Source organism: Bacillus rossius, chromosome 5 (genome assembly GCF_032445375.1).
Source record: "Bacillus rossius redtenbacheri isolate Brsri chromosome 5, Brsri_v3, whole genome shotgun sequence".
NCBI lineage: Eukaryota > Metazoa > Arthropoda > Insecta > Phasmatodea > Bacillidae > Bacillus > Bacillus rossius.
In genome coordinates, this window is record NC_086333.1 from 13,571,745 (window position 1) to 13,593,377 (window position 21,633).

The following is a 21,633-nucleotide window of genomic DNA, read 5'->3' on the forward strand; positions in this document are numbered from 1 at the left end:
ATAATAACATATATAACATAACTATAATACATTGTCTCTTTACATTACAACTTCCATCTGGTGACGAGTGGTGGCACTACCAGGGCCATGGCTGGAGTGTTGCGCCGCGGACAGGACTGTGACCCGGGTTTTTTATGTTTATAAAGAGGAGGTACGACGTCAATTGTAAACAAAACTCAAAGGCGAAGGTGAGGCCAAGGCATAATTGTGCACCCTTCACAAATGATCACCACTCATGTGCAATGGAATAAAAAACCGGGGGTCACTTTGATAAAGTAAAAAGCTGAGAAAAACAATTTCGACCCTACACATGGTGACGGCAATCATTTGCGATTCAAATTTAGTGCGAAAATCCACTTAATGATATTTTCAGCATGCCGGTAAATCAGTTAACCTCTATGCAATTTATGTCGGAAAGACCAATAATGTTACAAAAAAGGGGAAGAACATTACATTTCGAATCTATATATGGCTATATGTTTGTCAAACGTAGCTGCGGTCAGGATTAGTCTATAATGTAGTAAAGGTCACATGAAATTTTAAGCTGGTTGATAAATATATGGGTTCATTCTCCTTTATTATAGCATTTTGGGGTTACCAGATACAATAATTTAAAATTTTCTCACGGAAAATACGCTGACATACATACGATGTCTTGACGTTATATTTATTTTGCTTTCCGTCAGATCAGAGTTATCATGACATATTACCCTCATACCAGCTGTTCAGGAATGCATACAAATGGCCGCCATCTTCTTACGTGAACAAACTGACCTTAGTTTTCAATGCTTATGCTCCATCTGTAACTTTCTCTAATCTCTGGTTGGTAGTGACAGGCCCTATGATCACATGACAGCTTTTGTTTGGTTTTGGGTAGATACGATAATACCTCAAAAATATTAAACTTTCTTAAGTGACAAAATCTAAATTTTTAAGTGGTAATTTGGAATATGTTTTATTGGCGTGATATTGTTTGTAGTTGACTTTAGATAAAGCAACTGTCTGTGCTGTAGTGAACGATTTTCCGCCTTATTTGTGGTAGTGATCTACAATGCCTATATTGTACAGCGTTGTGGCTCGAGGCACTACTGTCTTGACCAAATATGCGTCATGTGCGGGAAATTTTGCAGAAGTTACGGAGCAAATTTTGGCCAAGATTCCACCCGAGGATACAAAGTTGACTTATTCACATGGAAGTTACTTATTTCACTACATTTGTGAGAGCAGGATTATTTACATGTGCATCACTGACGATGTAAGTACCTAATTTCTAAACTGGTGCATCGAAACAGGCAAAAAAAAGAAAAAAAAAATTTTTAAAATGCATTTTTTATATTCTGAATTTCCTGTTCACTGTAAAACTGTATTTCGATAGTTCTATTATTTCGTTAGCTACGGCAGAATTATTATTCAGTAGTAGGTATGTTTATCCAAGAATATGATTTTGGTTATTTTGAAATTCAACTAATAAATTGTACTGTTTACTACTTACAAGCAATTATGCTAACTGTTAAAGTATTTGTACCAAAGGGTCGTATAAGGTATCTGATAAGTGTGGTAACCTCATGTAAATTTAATCTGATAATTGTGAAGAAATACTTTAATAAAAATTACAAAAATTTCAAAATGGTTTAATTTGCGTGCTGACATATTTTCTAGTCATTATCTAAGAGGGTATTGAGATACTAAGTAGTTAACCAGTATGTAATTAAAAATTTGGTAAAATTCTTATGTTCTGCTTTTCCATAAATTAAATTAAATTCAAAAAAATCCTCTACCAACCTTTTAAACAGTGTTTGCAAATAGGTATTACTTGTTTCAGAGAAATAATTTATAGGTTACGTTATGTAGCTTGTGCAGTGATGCGGCCAGCACCACTGTGCTTTAGCAGAGCGACTTGGAAAATAATAATAACAATAAAAATACTGTGAAATCATGTGAACGTTTGGCTAGGTTAGGTTAGCGACATTACAAATACTATAAAATAATGTAGCTATACTAACCTTACCAACCATCCAATATCTTAAACTTTTTGAATTGTAGCTAACCTAATCCACCATCCACAAGTTTTGAGAATATTTTTAATCTATTATGACAACTCTCTAATTTCTCAGTCACTAAAGTCTATGATGATATCCACATCTTTTCTGTATGATTTTATCCTATATTACTTGTGTGCTACTGAAGTTGCTCATGCGAGAGGCGGACTTTAGTGAACTTCAGAACTGTTCTGGCCTTGGAATGGATTGGTGTAAATCTTAGGTTTCCCAAATTACAACGAAAAAGGACAATGGTGGCGACCGTTTCACTGCACAGGCTACCTACGTAATGTAACCCATAAATGATGATTTCTCTGAAACCAGTGAAAATTTGCGCATTTTGTTTTAAAGGTAAGTAGAGGAATGGGTAATGTTCTTACGTCGCTGCTTTTCCGGAAATCTTGTGTATAAAAATGAAATTTTGTGTGTTCGTCTTCTATACGCTCATGCATTGTTCATCCGATTGAGTTGAAACTTTGCACAATTGACCTTCAAAACAATGGGAAGGTCACTGTCAAGGTGAGATTTCGATATTATCAACCCTAAAAGCATAAATTAATATGACGTGCGTGTAGTATCGAATAATTACCAGTAAGTACTTTGTCAGTTCCTCTTTACAGGATCTGCAAACCTAACATTCACAACAATCCATTCCGAGACTGTGTTTATGCGTATTCGGTGTAAATATTACAAATTTGTTACATTGTAAGAATTGTTGTTTGGATCAGGTTAGCTCCATTAAAAATACTTTAAAATATTGTGGATGGTTAGTTAGATTAGTAGCTATACTAACATTATTAACCATCCAGGATGTTTTTAAGTATTTTTAATGTAACTAACTAAACTTAATCGACAATTCTCAATATTTTACTAAAGTTATCCAAAAAATACATATACAGACCCACAGGGCATTCCATATCAAATAAACCAATAAAATAATTATTTTAAACCTTGAGATTTCAAAATGTATCATTTTGGTGATTGTGCTCTACTCATCAGTTTGACAAAAAATAAAAAGTTAAAATGTTTTTGAAATGTCATTTTTGATCTATAAATTTAAGGAAAAAAAGTACCTAATAATAGTTTGTAGAAACTTTTTAAATCTTTAAAGCATGTAACTAAAACCATTAGTCCTAGAAAGCTCAAATTTGTACCATTCTCTTTAGAATGAAGAGGGCTTTAATTTTACTTACTACCTGAGTGTATCACATCACTTTATATTTTTTTCCAAAGAACTCAAAAAGGTAAATATGTAGTTGAGCGGTATTTGCGAAAAAAAAATGTTAAAAATCCGAAAATACCTTTATTAGACGCTCTTCAACTTCCTCTTTTCATTAAAAGCGGCGGAGGTAAGAAATTCCAAATACTTTAGGAGATATCGAATTTTTAAATTTCATCATATGTAGTTAAGCGGTATTTGCGAAAAAAAATGTTAAAAGTCCGAAAATACCTTTATTAGATGCTCTTCAACTTCCTCTTTTCATTAAAAGCAGCGGAGATAAGAAACTCCAAATACTTTAGGAGATATCGCCGTTCTTATTTTGCATACAAGACCTGTGTTTATCATTCGACCGTCGCCATTTTTTTATTTTGCCGTGTGTTTGTGAATGCCTAATTAATGAAAATGGTCAATTAGGTCAGGTCAGTTACATTATAAATACTTTGAAACTAAGCGTACATTAGAAATAATATGAAATTATTTCAATGGTTCTTTAGTTTTAAAGTATTTATAATGTAACTGACCTGACCTAACAAACCGGGACAAAGGATGAACAGAAACAACTCACGTAAATTTTTTTTGTTACTTATTACTTGCGCAACAATAAAAAATAAGACTTTAAAATAAGAAACGTTAAAAACTCGCATAAGTTGGAGGCGGTAATTAAATACGGTTTTAAACAATAAATGAAGTAAATAATCACGTATTGGTTAATTTGAATTCTGGCCTATCACGAACAATCACGTGATATCATTATCCAATAAAAAAATAGATGCTCGTAAACAAGAAACAATGGGAAAGCCACATGAACGCGCTGCTATAATTGTAATGAAATTTAAAAATTCGATATCTAATAAAGTATTTGGAATTTCTTATCTCCGCCGCTTTTAATGAAAAGAGGAAGTTTAAGAGCATCTAATAAACGTATTTTCGGATTTTTAACATTTTTTTTTCGCAAATACCGCTCAACTACATATGATGAAATTTAAAAATTCGATATCTCCTAAAGTATTTGGAATTTATTACCTCCGCCGCTTTTATTGAAAAGAGGAAGTTAAAGAGCATAGAATAAAAGTATTTTCAGATTTTTAACATTTTTTTTCGCAAATACCGCCCAACTACATATTTACCCTCAAAAAATGTTTTTTTTTTATAAAACACTGAAAATGTTTAATTTTGATGAAAAAATATATTTTATACCAAACCTCTTTGGTTAGTTGTGTACAAAGTTACATGATGGTATTTGAATGGTGTCACATTGAAATAATTTTTTTTTGAAAAACAATGCATGTGAAAATTCTGCTAATTCATGACTTGTTACATCATAAAAACTTATCAAAGTTTTTCAATTTAAAGTTGTCTTAATAATTGATTCTCCTTTATACCATAAAAATTTACGTTAGAAAAGTTGTTCTAAATGGTGATAATAGTTTCTTTGTTAAACATAACAACTGGACCTGACAGGAGTTACTTAAGCAGTGACATATTTCTTTCCTTTCTCAACTTGCAACCCTTAGTTAACTTCCTCCTTTTAGGGCTCTTGTCTTCAGTCATTGTGTTGTGAATTGTCTCTTGAGTGACCAAGTGCTCTGTGCAAGTTTATAAGATACACATGGATAAACCGTGAGGTAAATATTGTAGCAATCCTTTCAATAAAGACGGCATTGGGTAACTAAAAACCTAAGGAATGTCACACCATGGATGACAAAGCGAAATGATATTATTGAGGATGGAATGAAAATTTTTACTTCTTTCAAAGCAAGAAACAATCATACTCAAGTTCTGAAAATTAACTAATATAAATGACTAGCAAACCCGGCGAACTCCGTTTCACCACCAAATGGCTTCGTTTTATGTAACATTTCGTTTGGTGATTAAAAGATGAAGAAAAATTTTTTTTTGTTTTATATTTGAAAAGGCAAAATTTTATTTCATTTCACAACAGTAATGAATTCATTTCGATTACAAAAATGAAGTGTTATTTAGTTGAACTTCTCTAAGTAAATGAAAGTGAATCCAAAGTAAATACTGAATCGAAGCGTTATACGTGTCCGCAAATTATCCGTTTCATTGAAGTGCTCTTTGGTAAACCACATTTTTTGTTTTTTGGTCTGACGTTAACACAAAGAAAGCGGATGGTTTCCCAACTCGTGAACACGCAACGTATAACTGCCCATGTGAAAAACAATGATTTTCTAAATTTATTCCGCAAACACTAAGCGATTGGCCTTGCGACTTGTTAATTGTCATTGCGAACGCAAGGCGAACTGGAAATTGCAATCGTTTGAAGTCAAACGGAAGATCAGTCGGAATCATTGGTATTCGAGGAATACATACATTTTCACCTGCGTACTTTCCGTTAATAATGGTTGCCTCAATCAAATTCGGCATAAGTCTTTTTACCGAAAGTCGAGTACCGTTGCAAAGTCGCGGTGGATTCAAATTACGCAATATCATAATAACTGTACCAACTTTGAGTAGCAAGTTATGTGGTGGAAATCCTGGTAACTCCAGAGAGTTCAAAAACTCAGTTGGATAATTTACTACATCATCGGGATTTGTTATGGAATCAACGGATTTGTATGTCACCAAATCGCCAGAAATTTTTGATTGAATGGTGAAATTCAGTGCGTGTACATCATTATTCTTTGCGGCAAGAATTGCTCGTTGACTTAACCAAGCATAATTCTGATAATTCTCACTAATGTTTGGGAAAACATTTTCAATAAGAGCTAATTGAGAGTCTACAAATCGGCAAAAGTCGTTGGTAAGAGTAATTAATCCAGATGTCGCATCAACTGGGACTTTTCCATTTCCAACATCTAACAATTGTTTGGAAAATTGTGCAGCACTTTGATCATTTTGAAGTTGAACTCTCATATTAGTGGTTAGCGATAATGTTTTTACGTTATTCCATAAAGGTGATGCCTTCAGGCAAGCATTCAATTCATCTGCAGGCGTTCCATGGGGAATTACTGGCAACGTCTGCCTGAAATCGCCTGCCAACAATATCATCAAGCCGCCAAAGATATTGTTATTTCGCCGAAGATCCTTCAGTGTGAAGTTAAGTGCTTCAAGTGATTTCTTATGTGCCATTGTGCACTCATCCCAAACAATGAGCTTGCATTGCATCAACAATTTTCCCATTGCACTGGATCGGGAAATATTGCATGTTGGAGTATCAATTGTGTTTAAATTGAGTGGCAACTTAAGCGCAGAATGTGCAGTACGACCGCCATCTAGAAGAGTCGCCGCAATTCCAGATGATGCTAACGCCAAAGCTATGTCACATCTTGATCGAATAGTAGCCAAAATCAATGAAATGACAAATGTTTTCTTCCCTGTTCCTCCAGGCGCGTCCAGGAAGAATAGACCACCAGTATTATTGTCCACCGCTTGCATTAATGTTTCGTATACTTGTTTTTGCTGTTCATTCAGCAACGGCACATTATTTCGAACGAATTCCTGCAATGTATCAACATTGTATTGCAGCATAAAAAAAATTAAAATATTTAAAATTAATTGTACAGTGCATTTTTGTATTACTTAATAATCCTTTTACTATATATGCAAAATTAAAAAATTATTTGCACAGTTAAAACTTTATTTTCCAATGTTAGACTTTAGTGCTAACAATACTGTTGCCAAAAAGGGAAAAGTACCTCTCCATATTGACTACCCTGATTATCTTCCTGTTTGAGTTATGTCCATTGTTTTATGTAGACCATACTGTACAGATGTGGAAGTATTTTTAATACCATTTTGGACCAAATCAGGTGAGCATATATTGCACAGCATAAAATGAAAATATGTAATGATTTTGTGTCACACACGCAACACAAAACATGGTTAAATTAGTTTTTACAAACAACTAATTGACATATCAATGTGAAACTTTCTAGAAGTGAGGTGTGCCACATGGCCTACATTTTACTATAACAAAGTTTTCTGGCAACTTTTATATTTTTAACTGGAAGTAGTGTTGCGTGTGTGACACCGTCAAATACAAGCTTTATAAGCTTGCAACTCCAACAACACAAAAGAGATGCATTCTGGTTTGATTTAAACTATGAACTAACCTAAAAAAAAACTTGTAACCAAGAGGATTGCATGTAACACAGTTTCTATTTGAACACCAACATTAAATTTAAATGACCATTTTTGCAAATGCCTTTGTGTGTTACATGCTGTTATTGGTTAAAATTTATTTGAGGTTAATGTTAAATCTATAACTGGTATTGTTGCAGAAGAACTATGACATCTACGAATAGGTCACAGGCTTTTAGAGAAAGGCTTAAACAAGACCCAGCGAAGTATGAAGCGTACTTAAGAAAAGAATGTGAAAGATTTAAATTACGAAGGGACCAACAAAAACGTATTCAAACTGATAAGGAGTTAAAGTTCAAGCGAAAGCAAGACAGAATAAGGCAGAGGAAGCACAGAGAAAATAAAAAGTCACAAACTGTTAAGAGTAATAGTAATGTGTTGCCTGAAAAGAGTTTGTATAGAAGTAACAGATCCCTAGGGAAAGCAGTTTGTAAATTGATGCGAATTTTACCACATAGCCCAGGAAAGTGTAAAGCAGTAGTAGCAAAATTGTTAGTTGATGAATTACCAGAATATGGGAAAAGATTGAACCTGCTAAATAAAATGAAAAAAGAACATGGCCAGAGACTAAATGAAGAAACCAAAGCTAAAGTGACGCAGTATTATCTCCGTGATGATATAAGCAGAACTGAACCAGGAAGAAAGGACAAATGCACTGTTAAGAATGTTCAGTCTGGCAAGAAAGATGTTGTACAGAAACGTAATATGACGATGACCATTGCGGAGGCCTATGAAGAGTTTGTGAAGGAATATCCCGATTGAGCTTCGACCGCAATTTGTATATCCCGTTTCTACTATGAGTCATAACACATGTGTATGTCATTACCACGCGAACATGCATTTTTTGGTGGAAAGTTTGGCAAAGGAATTAAATGTTTTCCCACATAGTACAAATGATTTACTAGCAATTCTTGTCTGTGATGTTGAAAGATTTGATTGCATGTTAGATATATGTGAGAAATGTACGTTGGCATGCAATTCTGTCAGAGATATTATAAGTCAATATGATGAAGAAACTTTGACTAATGAAATGAAATGGAAACAGTGGAAAAATGTGGAAGGACATCCCCAAATTGTTTCAGAAACTGGAACAGTATCTGACTGTGTGAAGAAAATACAGATGCAGATGATAGCAATCAAGCTACATCATATATAAAAAGAAAACAGTCTAAACATTTTGAGGATGCAAAGAAAAATGATAGGGTTCAATTTTCATTTATGTAATCAGTATATATTTTTTCTATGTGTAATATAATATTACTTTTATTGCTATCTTGGTAAATATTTATTTTATTTTGCAACCAAACACATCTTTGTCAATTTGCAGCTGATTATTATACCAGCTTAAGTCTCAAAGTGTCACACACGCAACAGTCACACGCGCAACATTTGCAAAGTTAAGTTTGCATGTGAAAATATTGGTTTTGAGGAACATTGACTAGATCATCTTAAAGGTGCACATTTTATTTGTGCTACCAGCAAGTATTGATCATTTTTATCTTTTAATAAAACAGAATTTTAACATTGATTTCATTTCCATCAAAGAGGGGTGTATGCTTTTGTCACGCACGCAACAAAGATTAACAATTTTTTTTTTGCAAGTGTTATTCTCCTTAACCAATTAAAAAATTTATGACATACTTATCTAGTTGTAGGTTAATATATTATAAGAAAAAAAGTGGTATTTATTATGACGTATTCATTATATAATTTTTATATTATTAAATCCACTGTCAAAATGTCACACACGCAACCATGGAATGACCCATATGGATATAGAATCAGGTATAGATTTTTTAAATGTTTCATTGACATCAATAGGAGAATCGCCTGTTGTTAAAATAAAATTTAAATCAAATAAGAAATACTGCAATGAAAAACTTGACAAAATTGAATTAAGTTTTAATGAAACTTTTTTACAAGCTGGCAACATAGAAGAGGATAACAAAAATCCACCAGACAACTCGTAAACAGAAATTCTTAATCTGCAAAAAAAAAAAATTTACAACAGCAAGCAAGAGTGAAAAAATTCAGATTTTAACAATTTTACCAACCACTTGGGTTGTGCAAGAATGGAACGTGAATTTGGTATTAGTAACTATATGGCAAGTAAAAAAATACTCGAAGTAAAGGGATTGCTATCAAAACCTGGGAAAACTCTTATCTCGCAAAACAGGTGTGTTGGTAACAGAATGTTATAATGATGACGAAGTGAGTGGGCAAATAAATGCCTAGAAAAATAAGATTATGTTTTCATAGATAAGGACACTGAAAATAAGCCAATCCATGTTCAGAAAAGGTTGATTTTGAGAACTTTGCATGAAATTTACAGTATGTATTTTCAAATCAAAATTCCCTTATATTTATAAATGAAGAAAAGAATTTAAAACTAAGGTTTGAAAAAGTTGTGGCAGTTCCTAGGGCCCAGAAATTCCATGCCTTCATCCCTCCAGATCTAAATAGGGTCAAAACGAAAATGTACACATTCTCTGATGATTCAGAAACATATAGGTTACAGATCAGCTCTGGCGATGAAGACATTCCATTGAAGAAATTGTGGGTTTTTGTCGCTTGTGCTTACAATAAGGAGTGGTGGTTGGCTCATGTTGACTCAAAATATGATATTAAAAAATAATTTTGTGTTTCCTTTCTTCACCTAAAAGGACCATCACCATCATTGACATATCCTGGTAGAACAAATAGGTACCTTAGCACTGCCAATAAACTACATTTTGTGCAAATTACAGCCAACCATAGTAACAGGTAGAACCTACCAAGTTCCAGCGGATGAGATGGCTGAAGCAGCAGAAGTTTTGGTAAAGAAGAGAACTTGCCTTTACTAAGTTGAATTGCTAAAAGAAGAAAAAAACTGTTCCTTGATTTAGTGTAAAGTAAGTTGAATTTTTCGTTTAAAATGGGTAAAATGAAAGGACTGCTACCTCCAGTATAGAGCTGTCAGTTGGCCGGAAACTGTCGTTCAGTAAACACTGTGTTTTGGGTCTGTGAGACCCAGGTAGTTAATGTGTACGTCTGGCATGTATTCAAGCAATGGCAAGTTCATCTGGATTACAGTAACAAGTACGTGTAAGTGATTCTAACTTTGGAAAAACAGTTTATCAGTGGTTGGAAGAAATTGGTAGTGATGTCATCGATCTTACTGATGAATTTCATCAAGATTTCGCAATTGAAAATGATCATCAGTCAGAGTTAGAGCAATCCCTAGAAGAAATTTCTAAAAATGAAAATATTGCAAACACAAAGGAAACATGCTCAACTGAGCATGATGCACGCCGTCAACCTGTTACATTCCAGATAGGCCCGGCAATACAACCCAGAAACTTTAAAGCAATATTGTAGGTAGTGACTTAAAGATTGTTTTTAAGTTAAGTCTTTTAATCATAGTGAGTTATTTGGTAAAGTTTTTATTTTGAAAAATAAAAGCATTTTCAAATTTCCTTTGTTTTTTACTGTTTAAAAAAAACTTGAATTCACACACATTACCAACCACAGCTCAGTCCTCAGATTAAAGTTCGTGGGAACTAGAAAAGTTTTTTATACTGGTTGAATTATCTTCTGATAAAAAAAAATTACAATAGGTACATAAACAACTCAGTTCCCGTTGGACTTAACAACTTCCTGTCAATTGATATAAAAAAATAAAGTCCCTAGGTTCAGTTCACTTAACCTGGTACTTCCTCCTGCTGAATTGTTTCCCGGATGCCAATGCAGACGCCTTCTTATCAATGTCTGAAAAAATAATTTAAAAAAAAAGGTTGCAACTCAGCCTGGCCCTAACCAGCAGGCGTGAAATTGTCGTGTAGGTAGTACATTCTTTTCATGAGTTGCAGACGACAACCGCATGCGGCTACCATCGAGTGAAACCGCCTTGCACCATTCAGTTACCTTCCTTTACAATTTTAGCAACAAAGAGAGGCAACACAGTCAACTGATCAGTCACAACACAGTACCTATTCAGTACCTGACCATATAAGAAAATATGCTTACAAATTTTATTCCATGAAAATCTGGAAGGGCACATCACACTACCGCATGTCTCACTCTAATTGGCTGACGAGGCAGCGCCCAGCGAAAGTTTGTCAATTACTGCGCATTCATGCTGCCACGTGCTGGGTTTTTCCAACAAACCAGTAACTTGAGGCGTGAAAAATAACTTGCTGGCGACAGAGTGTCACGCCTGTCTTCCTTTATTTTCCAATCTTCTAGAAAGTTCTAGAACATCCATCTTACTGCCCATAATTGTATAAATGTAATTAAGAGAAATATTAATTTTAACTGATGAAATAAATTAGAGTGAAAGAATAATATTAAATATATTACATTCAGCTTTATGTAAATCCTAACCCAAATTAATAATAATCACTATTAAAGCATAAACAACATACTTGAAATGCCTATGCATAATAAAAGAAATACAAGTATAAATTATGGAGAAAAAAAATACTTTGCAAATTAATAAAAATATTATTAACACAGGGGTGAAGTTATGCTATGTCACATAAACCCCCCCCCCCCCCCCCCACTTTTTTATTGAATTTGAAAATTTAAATCATAAGTACTAGTAAAGCAAAAATATGTAAAAATTCTTAATTATGATCATTCATGTATCATCATTATCAATAAGAAAAACTCTTACCACATACCAATCACAAACTACAAATATTTTCAAATTGTTTAAAATATGTAAACATTTTTGCATCAATAATGATTCCATAATAAACATTACCAACACACCTGTTTTGCGAGATAGAGTTTTCCCAGGTTTTGATACCACTCCCTTTACTTCAAGTATTTTTTCCCTTGCCATATAGTTACTAATACCAAATTCACATTCCATTCTTGCGCAAGACCAAGTGGTTGGTAACATTGTTAATATCTGAAATTTTTCACTCTTGCTTGCTGTTGCAAATAATGCAATAATGTTAACTCTAGTACCAGAAAATCAATTGATCATGTTCAAATCACCACCGCAGAAGAAGACGGATCTAGTTATGTTTGCACGTTGGAAACCTCGAATACTGAGGCAAGTAACTTGGATGTCAACAAAATTGATAATATAATAATAATAATAATGTAAATTTGTTGTGCACTGAAGTAGATTCTTGCTCTCTCTCTCTCTCTCTCTCTCTCTCTCTCTATATATATATATATATATATAAACTAGTATAGGCTTGTAGAAGTTGTAAGTCTGCTAGGCAGTATTACAACCTCACTCTGTATAACTATTTGTACAATATACAGAATCACAGACCTATCTTTTAAGAACATAAAGTAGGTGGTATACAGCTGATATATGAGGAAAGAGCCACAATTAAATGAAGAGGTTACTTTTCATTAGCTGCTTCCAACAAAACTCATGATGAAGTCCACCAACATTTCAGTTGCAACGATGAATACAGTGGTCACCATGAAACACTCAGCTTGGCCAAACAAATAAAAAAGTTTTGCAACTAAAGAAGGCTTGAATCAAGAGGGAGATTGTGGAAGAGGACCTTGCATGCAGCAGAGGAGAGACAAATGACGGCCTTGCCAAAAATGTCTGAAAAATGTTTGTCAGTGAAGGTGTTCGTTCCGCCAGTGAAGGTGTTCGTTCCGCAAGTTTTGTTTTCGTCATGTTAAGTTTCTTAGTCAGAAGATGGATGCCATAGGGCTTTGTCAGGAAAAATAAAAATGTTTAAACCTGTACGATTTTGAAAGATTTTATTTCTTTCATAAGTCTTTAAGAGTAATAATTTATTAAACTTAAACACTGTTTTGGAACTTTAAAAAATTGCAAGTGTAATATTCATATCATTGAGCTAGCCGGTTGCCTAAACTGTTACAAGTATAAAACCTTGTCAGTGTAAATGATCCACCATAGAAAATGTTAAAAGGTTATTAACTTTGAAATGAGAGTCTGCCTCACCCAGCACCTTCCACTCTTCAGTACAGCTACAGAAAGAAAGCAATGCGTAAATGAAAGAATAGTACCATAGTTTTCATGTATCTGGGAAGTCCACAGATAATGGCGTATCATATCTAATATAACAGTTGTCTGAAATTAATGGTTGTGCCTGCTTGCCATTTGTGATTTACATATTTTTATTGCTTTTCTCTCAGGATTTTGAGCGCTCTCGAGCGTTCTTGTACCTCAATGAGATCAGGCGCAGATTTCAGACGGCGTATGGGACGCGAGCTGAAACTGCTTTGGCGTACGCCATGAACACGGAATTCTCACAAGTGTTGGCGAACGAAATGGTAAGATTGACTCTTTGAATGTGGAGGGTTGCATTTATTGGGACTTTCAGGTCTTGAAAGTAACATTTTATTGTTTGCAGAAACATTACTCAGAATCTCGAGAAATAGATACAATATCAAGAGTCCATGGAGAACTTGATGAGCTGAAGAATATAATGGTGAAAAATATTGGTAAGTCCCTTGACTTGGTAATAATATTACTGAAATATCATTCAGAAACAAATGTATTGTTTCATTAGTAGCAGGAGAAACAAGTTTTTAGGTAGTTCCAAATCTTTTAATCACATAGCTATGTCAGCTGTGCGGGTGGTGGGCTCCTGGAAATGTGGAAAAGTGGCAATCATAGTGTTCTCTGCCAGAGTATCTTGTTATGTGTCAGTCATTCAGTAAACATTTCTCTGCTCCACGACTTCCAACTTAAGATGGAACATTATTTATAAATTAAAAACCAAAATTGAGTTTATACCATTTAACAACTATCTTGTTTAGTTGTCATACTTAATTTGATAACATAAACATTGTTAGTATTGATATTTGACTAATATATTTTGTAATGCTGTTTGCTATTGGTTAGTGAGAGATATGCCTTGAATCTTTAATTTTTACTTTTCTTTGTGTGCCGGAAATGAGGTATTTCGGCACGTTTTTTAAAATTTTTATTATAATTTTAAATTATTTTTGGAAATTTTTGTTTCCATATAATTTGGTTACAATTGGGTGATTTACACTTTGTTAGGCTGGTGTACTCTACTTAGTTAAACTTTGCTGCAGTGGCCCGAGGCACCTTTCTCAGGGGCCAATCTGATCTTTTGCAAGTCTAAAGACGTCGTTAGCAGCCCGGATGACATTTCTCCCACTTGCACCTCTGGCGCAACTCTTGCCGCAGCGCCCCTCGTGGATCTACGCCGCGGGACTCCGTCGCCACACTCCGCCGCCGCCGCCGCCGCACTCGCCTTCGCCGAGAATCCGTTGGACGCCTCGCTCAGAACTTCGCTCGGGACTCCGCCGCACTCGCGACACTATTGCCCGGAAACTCCGCCGCGGGAAAACTCCCGACTCCACTGAAGTTACTCACTCCCTGCCCTGGAACATTCGTCCAAGGACTTCGCCACTCTGCCGCACCCGCGGCACTATCGCCCCGGAAGCTCCGTCGCGGGAAGGCTGCCGCCTGAACTCTCTGAACTCCCTCACTGACTCTACTGACTCCTTGGGCATATATATAGGCCCCGGCGCAATTCCAGAACTCACGAGAGCGGCCGGGGCCAGTCGCGTCAGTCCACGCCGACACGACGGTATAAATATCTCGAAACACATGTCGGCGGCTCGCGTATCTCCCAGCTGTCTGGTGTCAGTTACGTGTCAAAGGCAGGGCGTCGCGCGCGGAGAGGTGGGAAGGAGGGGGGAAAGCGACAATCCTTGTTATCTTCCAGGCGCGCGCGGTACATATCATATTGCGGCAGTCGCCAGCCAGCTCTGCACCTGCACGTGTCCCGGCCTTGCTGTAGTTCGTAACAGTATATATGTGTATGTGTTGTGTATTTATTTATGTATTGTTAATCTTTGGATGGATTCTATGATTTTTTTTTATTTTGTTGCATTTTCGCATATCGGTTACTTGCATCGTAGCTTAGTGTTGTTAATACTTTAAAATTAAAATAGAATTGCTTATTGAGAATAATATATTATTATTTATTGAAATAACATTTTAAAGTGTAATTAAAAATATACATTGTGCAAATTTGTGAGGTGCAGTATTGAATTGAGTATTTTACATGATTTTTCGTGAATTTTAATGATGTATACACGTACATTCAATACCAATCAGCTTAACCTACAAATTTAATTTGTCAGTTCTCATTTTATTATACGTTTTATAGTGTAATTAAAAATATACATTGTGCAAAATATGTAAGGTGCAGTATTGAAGTGAGTATTTTACACTATTTTTCATTACTTTAAATTATGTATACACATGCATTCAATAACAATCAACTAACCTACAATTTTAAATTGTCAGTTCTCATTTTATTCTATGCAACTTATGACATATTGAACGCCTCTTTGAAAATAAAAATATAACTTTATAAAATAAATGATAACATTATAACATTTATAGTTTAAAGTATATTTAAAATTGAAGTTTTATATTTTTAATTTTTAGTTTATTTTAAAAAATTTATAATTTTTGTATTTAAAACGTTTGAACAGGACAACGTTTGTCGGGTCCGCTTTAAAGTGTGTGTTCAGGTGGATTCAAGAATGGTTTAGATTCACAATTCAATCCGATAAATAATTTTTTTAAATTAATTTATTTAATTAATGTTTTTGTTGAACTTTGGATGTTTTACATTGGATCCGGTAGGAAGCGCTGTTATTGCGTTATCGGAAGCGCTGTGTTCGCGTTATCGAATATTCAAAAATATTTTATTTTTATTTCAGTTTCGAATTTAAAACGTTTGAACAGAACGTCGGTTGGGTCCGCTAATGCGTATATATATATACATATATATATATATATATATATATATATATATATATATATATATACACACACACACACACATATATATATATATATATATGTGTGTGTGTGTGTGTGTGTGTGTGTGTGTTTATATATTTATATTTATATATATATATATATATAATTTTTAGCCAAATTTTTTCTATTATTTTATGTATATAAATGATATTCATTTGCACAATCTTAAAACAAATTTTATTTTTAACAAAAATTGAATGTATATCCATCCCTCACTTAGCACGTCTTAAGATTGCGCGGATTCATTTAGCGTGTTGTGAATTTTACTGCCCCAGTCTGTCAATTTCAGTTACCACGAAATCTCAGCAGGCAAAAAAAAAAGTCGTGCACAACGCCACGAAGTCTGTTTCAACTTCTGTAAACAACAGATGTGCCGTGGGATACAGTTAGCATACCTGCCAACCCTTACGATTTTCCTGTAATTTTTACGGAAAATTTTGCATCTTACGATTTTACGGGAACACTCCAAATCTTATGATTTTTCTCTCGGCCGATGTCCTGATTTAAAATTCATAAAATCGCGGCAGAATGCCCTGCTGTTGGTTATGTAAAAGTGCCACGTAAATGTTGTATTTGTACGATAAATCGTAACAACAATGTTACATGGTTTGCCGTAGTTAGGTGATGCCTTATTCAGTCCCGAGCGTAAATACCATAGTTATAGGGGCGTGACGATATTAGTTTGTCTTTTGTCTTCACGGCGGGCGTCACGTGACGGCGCTGTGTGATTTGCTCCGCTGTTGCTGTGCAGTTGTTGTCGAAGCTCGCCTCAAAGTATTATTGTTTCGGTGTTGTGTTGTTAGCAAGTGCATATTTATATACTAGTTTTTAAAAATATAACCTGTGCGGCGGGAAAAAGTGAGGATGGGTTTTTGTCCAAGCGATACAAAGAAATTTACGATTTTGGTAAGTAAATAAGTTGCATCATACCTTGTTATTTCTCGGTTAGGTATATGTTTGCGCTGATTTTAAAATAGGTTTCCTTTCTAGCAGAATAATTTTTCATATAACTTCCTGCATTTCAGATGTTGTGGCATCTTTTAGCAGCCATAATACAATAAATTAAAAATAACCGCGAAAACACAAACTTTTGCCGCTTCACCAGTATGTTTTTTTTTTTTCGCTCCTATGTGGTGAATAACGTGGCATGAAGGTACTGCGGTGTTTGTAAAGTGAACTTGAACGTGGACTACTAAGTATTTGAAGTGCATAGAAATATTTGAATAATTTTGCGGCTAAAATAAAATTTCAAATTTGTCTAGATAGTCTTAAATATGTGCGAGAAACAGAAACAATATGTGCAAGTATTCAGGTCGGCATATACCGAGCAGTTTCCATTTATATTGAAATTGGATAAAGATGATAAATTTGCATTTTGTTGTACATGTCGTTGTGACATAACTATTTGTCACGGGGGGAAAAGTGACATTAGTAATCATATTAAGAGTGCAAAACATGTCAAGAATTGGAAATGCAAAGAGGAAAACAAAAAATTTAGTGGTTACTTTGGTAACACAAGCTCAATTGAAAATGATGTTAGAGCAGAATGTTTCTTCACTGGATATTTATTCGAACATAACATTGCTTTTAGTGTGGCTGATCATGTTGGACCCCTATTTAGGAAAATGTTCCCAAAATCTGATCTGGCAAAACAGTACAGCTGTGGACGTACTAAAACATCTGCTATTGTAAATGAAATTGCTGTAGATGTCACATCTACCATTGTGGAATGTTTACAAAATGGTCCTTTTTCTCTAGCTACAGATGGTAGCAATGACACGGGTTCAAAATTATACCCTATTGCAGTGACTTATTTTGATCCCAAGAGCCAGTTGATAGTCACCTCTGTGCTTTCTGTTCCATCACTACATGGGGATTCTACTGGAAAAAATATAGGTGAATTATTGTTGACAGAACTTGGTCGTCTAGAAGTCCCATTTTGTAACTGCATTGCATTCTGTTCATATAATGCTGCTGTGATGGTGGGTTCGAAAAATGGTGTAATTGCTGTATTGAGAACAAAACAGAAAAATTTAATGTCAGTTGGCTGCATTTTTCACTTCATCAATTTAGCTGCTGAGAAGGCATCATCAAAATTTTCATCTAAAACTAGATGAACTAATCATAGACATATATTTCTACCTAGAGAAGAGTTCTAAAAGGAAGGAAATGTTGCAAAAATTTCAAGAGCTGTATAACACAGAAGCTAGGAAATACTTAAGCATGTATGCACAAGATGGCTGTCCTTAGGTAGAAGCTTAGGAAGGGTTATTGAACAGTGGAAACCACTTCAGAGTTTTTTCAATGAAGAAGTAAGTCTTCCCAAGTGTCAAAATTCACTAGTATCTTACAGAATTCCAAAAGCGAAAGATGCTAACTGTGACTACAAGGTAGACAGAACCAGTGAGAATGTGGGTGAGAGGAAAGTAGAGTGTGGTGCTGGTACTAGTGGAAATAAAGTGGCAACACAAGAGCATAAGTCACATAGTTTGTTAAAAAACACGAACAGCTTTCTTTCTAGAGAAGAAAAGATTTTTGTGTTTCTTCTTCACTAAATAATGCATTCTGTCTGTTTGCCTTAAATCTGATTCCTGTGATTGACCAGCTAAACATGACAATGCAGACTGCAAGTCCTCAAATTAATGTCTTGCAGAAAATTTTGCATGATTTTCTGAAAGAATTGTATTCCAGATTTGTACAAGCAAACAGTATTAAAGGCACTGATTTGTTGGTTGTCAATTATCATGATACGGTGAACCAGAAATCTGACTGTGATCTTGTAGTAGGTTGTGCAACATGAAGGATTTTTGTTACCCGTGCAGAAGAAGAGAGAATATTTTTTAGTTCAGTTCGTAAGTACTTCGTATCTGCTTGTGATTATGTCATCCATAAATTTCCCTTGAAAAGTGATGTTTGTAGAGCTCGGGTTGCTCAAATAGAGAACATTGAAAGTGCCCACTTCCATGATGTTCAATATTTTGTTGAATTGTTCCCTAGTATTTTACCTGTTCATGGCTGTGAATCAAGAGATGAGGCCTTAGATGAAATGGAAAAACAATTCGCAGCTTTACAGACCAAAGATTTGTCAGGAGTTACTTCAAAACAGGAAAGAATTGATGCTGCATGGGTATTCATTCGAAACATGAGACGTGCTGACATAACCTTTAAGTATGACAGAATTTCAAAGGTAATGTTAACAATTATTTTGATACCACACAGCAACGCAGAATGTGAGAGGATATTCAGTGTTGTCAAGAAAAATAAAACAGAATTCAGATCATCAATGAACATTCAAACGGTGAACAACATTTCTGTTTTGAAAAGCAGTTCTTCACCTGTTTGTCATAATAAGTGCTACAGTGTAGATATTTTGAAGAGAGAGTTAAGAAGTCTAAGTACTGTGAAATACTTACAGAGCCAGAAAGATTATTGTGATGGCTTTTAGTGTAAATTTGTGTACAGCAGGTTAATATGTTTTGTGACTCAGTTTTTTAGGGGGCTAAGAATTCAATAGTAAAATACTTAACTAGAAAAGTTTTGTGGATTTTAGTGTAAATATTTGTAGCTACTGCATAAAAATCACGCACGTTTACAAATATTAAACAATAAAATAAATAAAATGGTTTAATAAATATTCCTGGGGGTGGGGGGGGGGGAATCCGTAACTCTTAACTATTCACTTGGCTTCATACTTATAATTTGCGAAAGGCATTATCCACAATCCCTCTTAACTTAATAACATACTTTAATGTACCTAGGATCGAAGTGAATAGGTTCGTCATCCTGTACAGGATGTCTGGTGATAGATGAACTAAAGGAGATTTTGAAAAATAACTTAATACTAAATTAAAATGATTTTATTTGTTTAACTTAAAGAAGCAAAATCAGTCTTAAAGAACATTTTCATATCGTGTTTAAAAATTACGACAACAATCTCTTCAGTACTTGACGACTGAACGACCATACAAGAGAGAGAGAGAGAGAGAGAGAATCCTTCCGAATACATTACACCATAATTTAAAATTAAAATTAAAATAAAGATAATTCAATACTCACACTTTCCAATAAGCAGAACATTTCTTGATCGATTGCTTTAAAAACTAATGTAGGGGCTTCTCCTGCCCTTGAAAACCCGAACGAACATTACATTTCCAAACTATGACTCTAACGACTCGTGACCCCTGACGAGAGGCATAGCCTCCGCCAGAGTGAGGTTGAAGACGATTACACGATAAACTAACTTAAACGACTCGTTACCACAGGAGAGAAGCATAGCCTCCCTCTGAGTGAGCGTGAACTCCTACATTCCAAATTAAAACGCTAAACGGACTCATTACCACAGGTGAGATGCATAGCCTCCACCTGAGTGAGCCCCGAGATTACCCTCACTTACGCTTAAATTTGTGCGCACCGCCGTGCCTACCATAACAAACGCTGGTTATTGAAGCCAAATTTACTAAACAACTCACTAGGACCCTCTACCCCAACGTGCAGGCCACACCGCGCGGCTTGTTACGACAGCGCGCCCCAGTAACTGCGGCCCGTGGCGGCGCCAGCGCCAGCCGAACAAACAACAAACAAAAATCTGCAAGCCCGCAGCACGCCGCGCTGGCCTTGTGCCCCAATTACATGGCCACGTCACTTGCGCTGACGAGTGAACAAAGCAGCCAGCCCAGAGTCCCATCAGTAAAGTCCCCAAATTTGATTTCAAAAACCCAGCAAAATTTCGAACCGCAACATAACCCTCCCCTCACAGAGCTCGAGCCCCATTGAGCTACCTCAAAACAACAAATTGTATTTCTCCACCAAACCATAACTATAAATTCCTTATTTCACAAAAAAAATCAGTTGTCTTAATTATATAAGTCTGATACTGTTGGTTGTACTAGCAGGAATATTTTTCACATTAGATACCGGAACAGAAATGAACAGATGATTCACTTGGAAAAGGTTGTTAAATGAATGGTGCAATGTAAAAAAAAATCACGGGCCTGACAGGATTGATGTGAACCAAGTGGTGATACACGAATTAGCACTTTAATTTTTGAGAAATGAAAATATAAATATCCGGACAATAATATCATTTTCATTGCCAGTAAAGAATGGTTTGGAAATTTTGCGGAAAGGTACGTGACGTGAGTTGAAGGTCACGCCCGGGCGGGCAAGTTAACCAGCCAAACTATCTCCAGTTACACGGTGTCGAATTTGTCATACAAAGTATTTGATGTTAGGCTTATAAAGATAAATGGTGTGACATATTTATTATTGAGTGTCATTATATACATTTATATTATGTGAAAAATATTTCCCTACACATTTTGGAACACAGTAAGTAAATTAGCCTTGCTTCAGAATACGCGATTTCGGATAACACAAACATTTTAAGGAACGCATTAGTCTCTTAAATGAGGGATTGGTGTACTTGCAGCCCACATGCAGCCGATATTAGTAGTAAAATATGTAAGAAATAA

General features: G+C 35.1%; 1 protein-coding gene across 1 annotated transcript in view; it reads left to right on the forward strand.

Annotated features, from left to right (window-relative positions):
- Nucleotides 1–814: 814 nt before the first annotated feature.
- Nucleotides 815–21,633, forward strand: part of LOC134531600 (vesicle-associated membrane protein 7) — an 85,123-nt gene continuing 64,304 nt past the window's right edge. Inside the window, exons 1-3 of the mRNA XM_063367332.1 lie at nt 815–1,255; nt 13,483–13,620; nt 13,701–13,791. Of these exons, the coding sequence (XP_063223402.1) occupies nt 1,052–1,255; nt 13,483–13,620; nt 13,701–13,791 (433 nt within the window). The 5' untranslated portion in view covers nt 815–1,051. The remainder of the gene's footprint in view (nt 1,256–13,482; nt 13,621–13,700; nt 13,792–21,633) is intronic.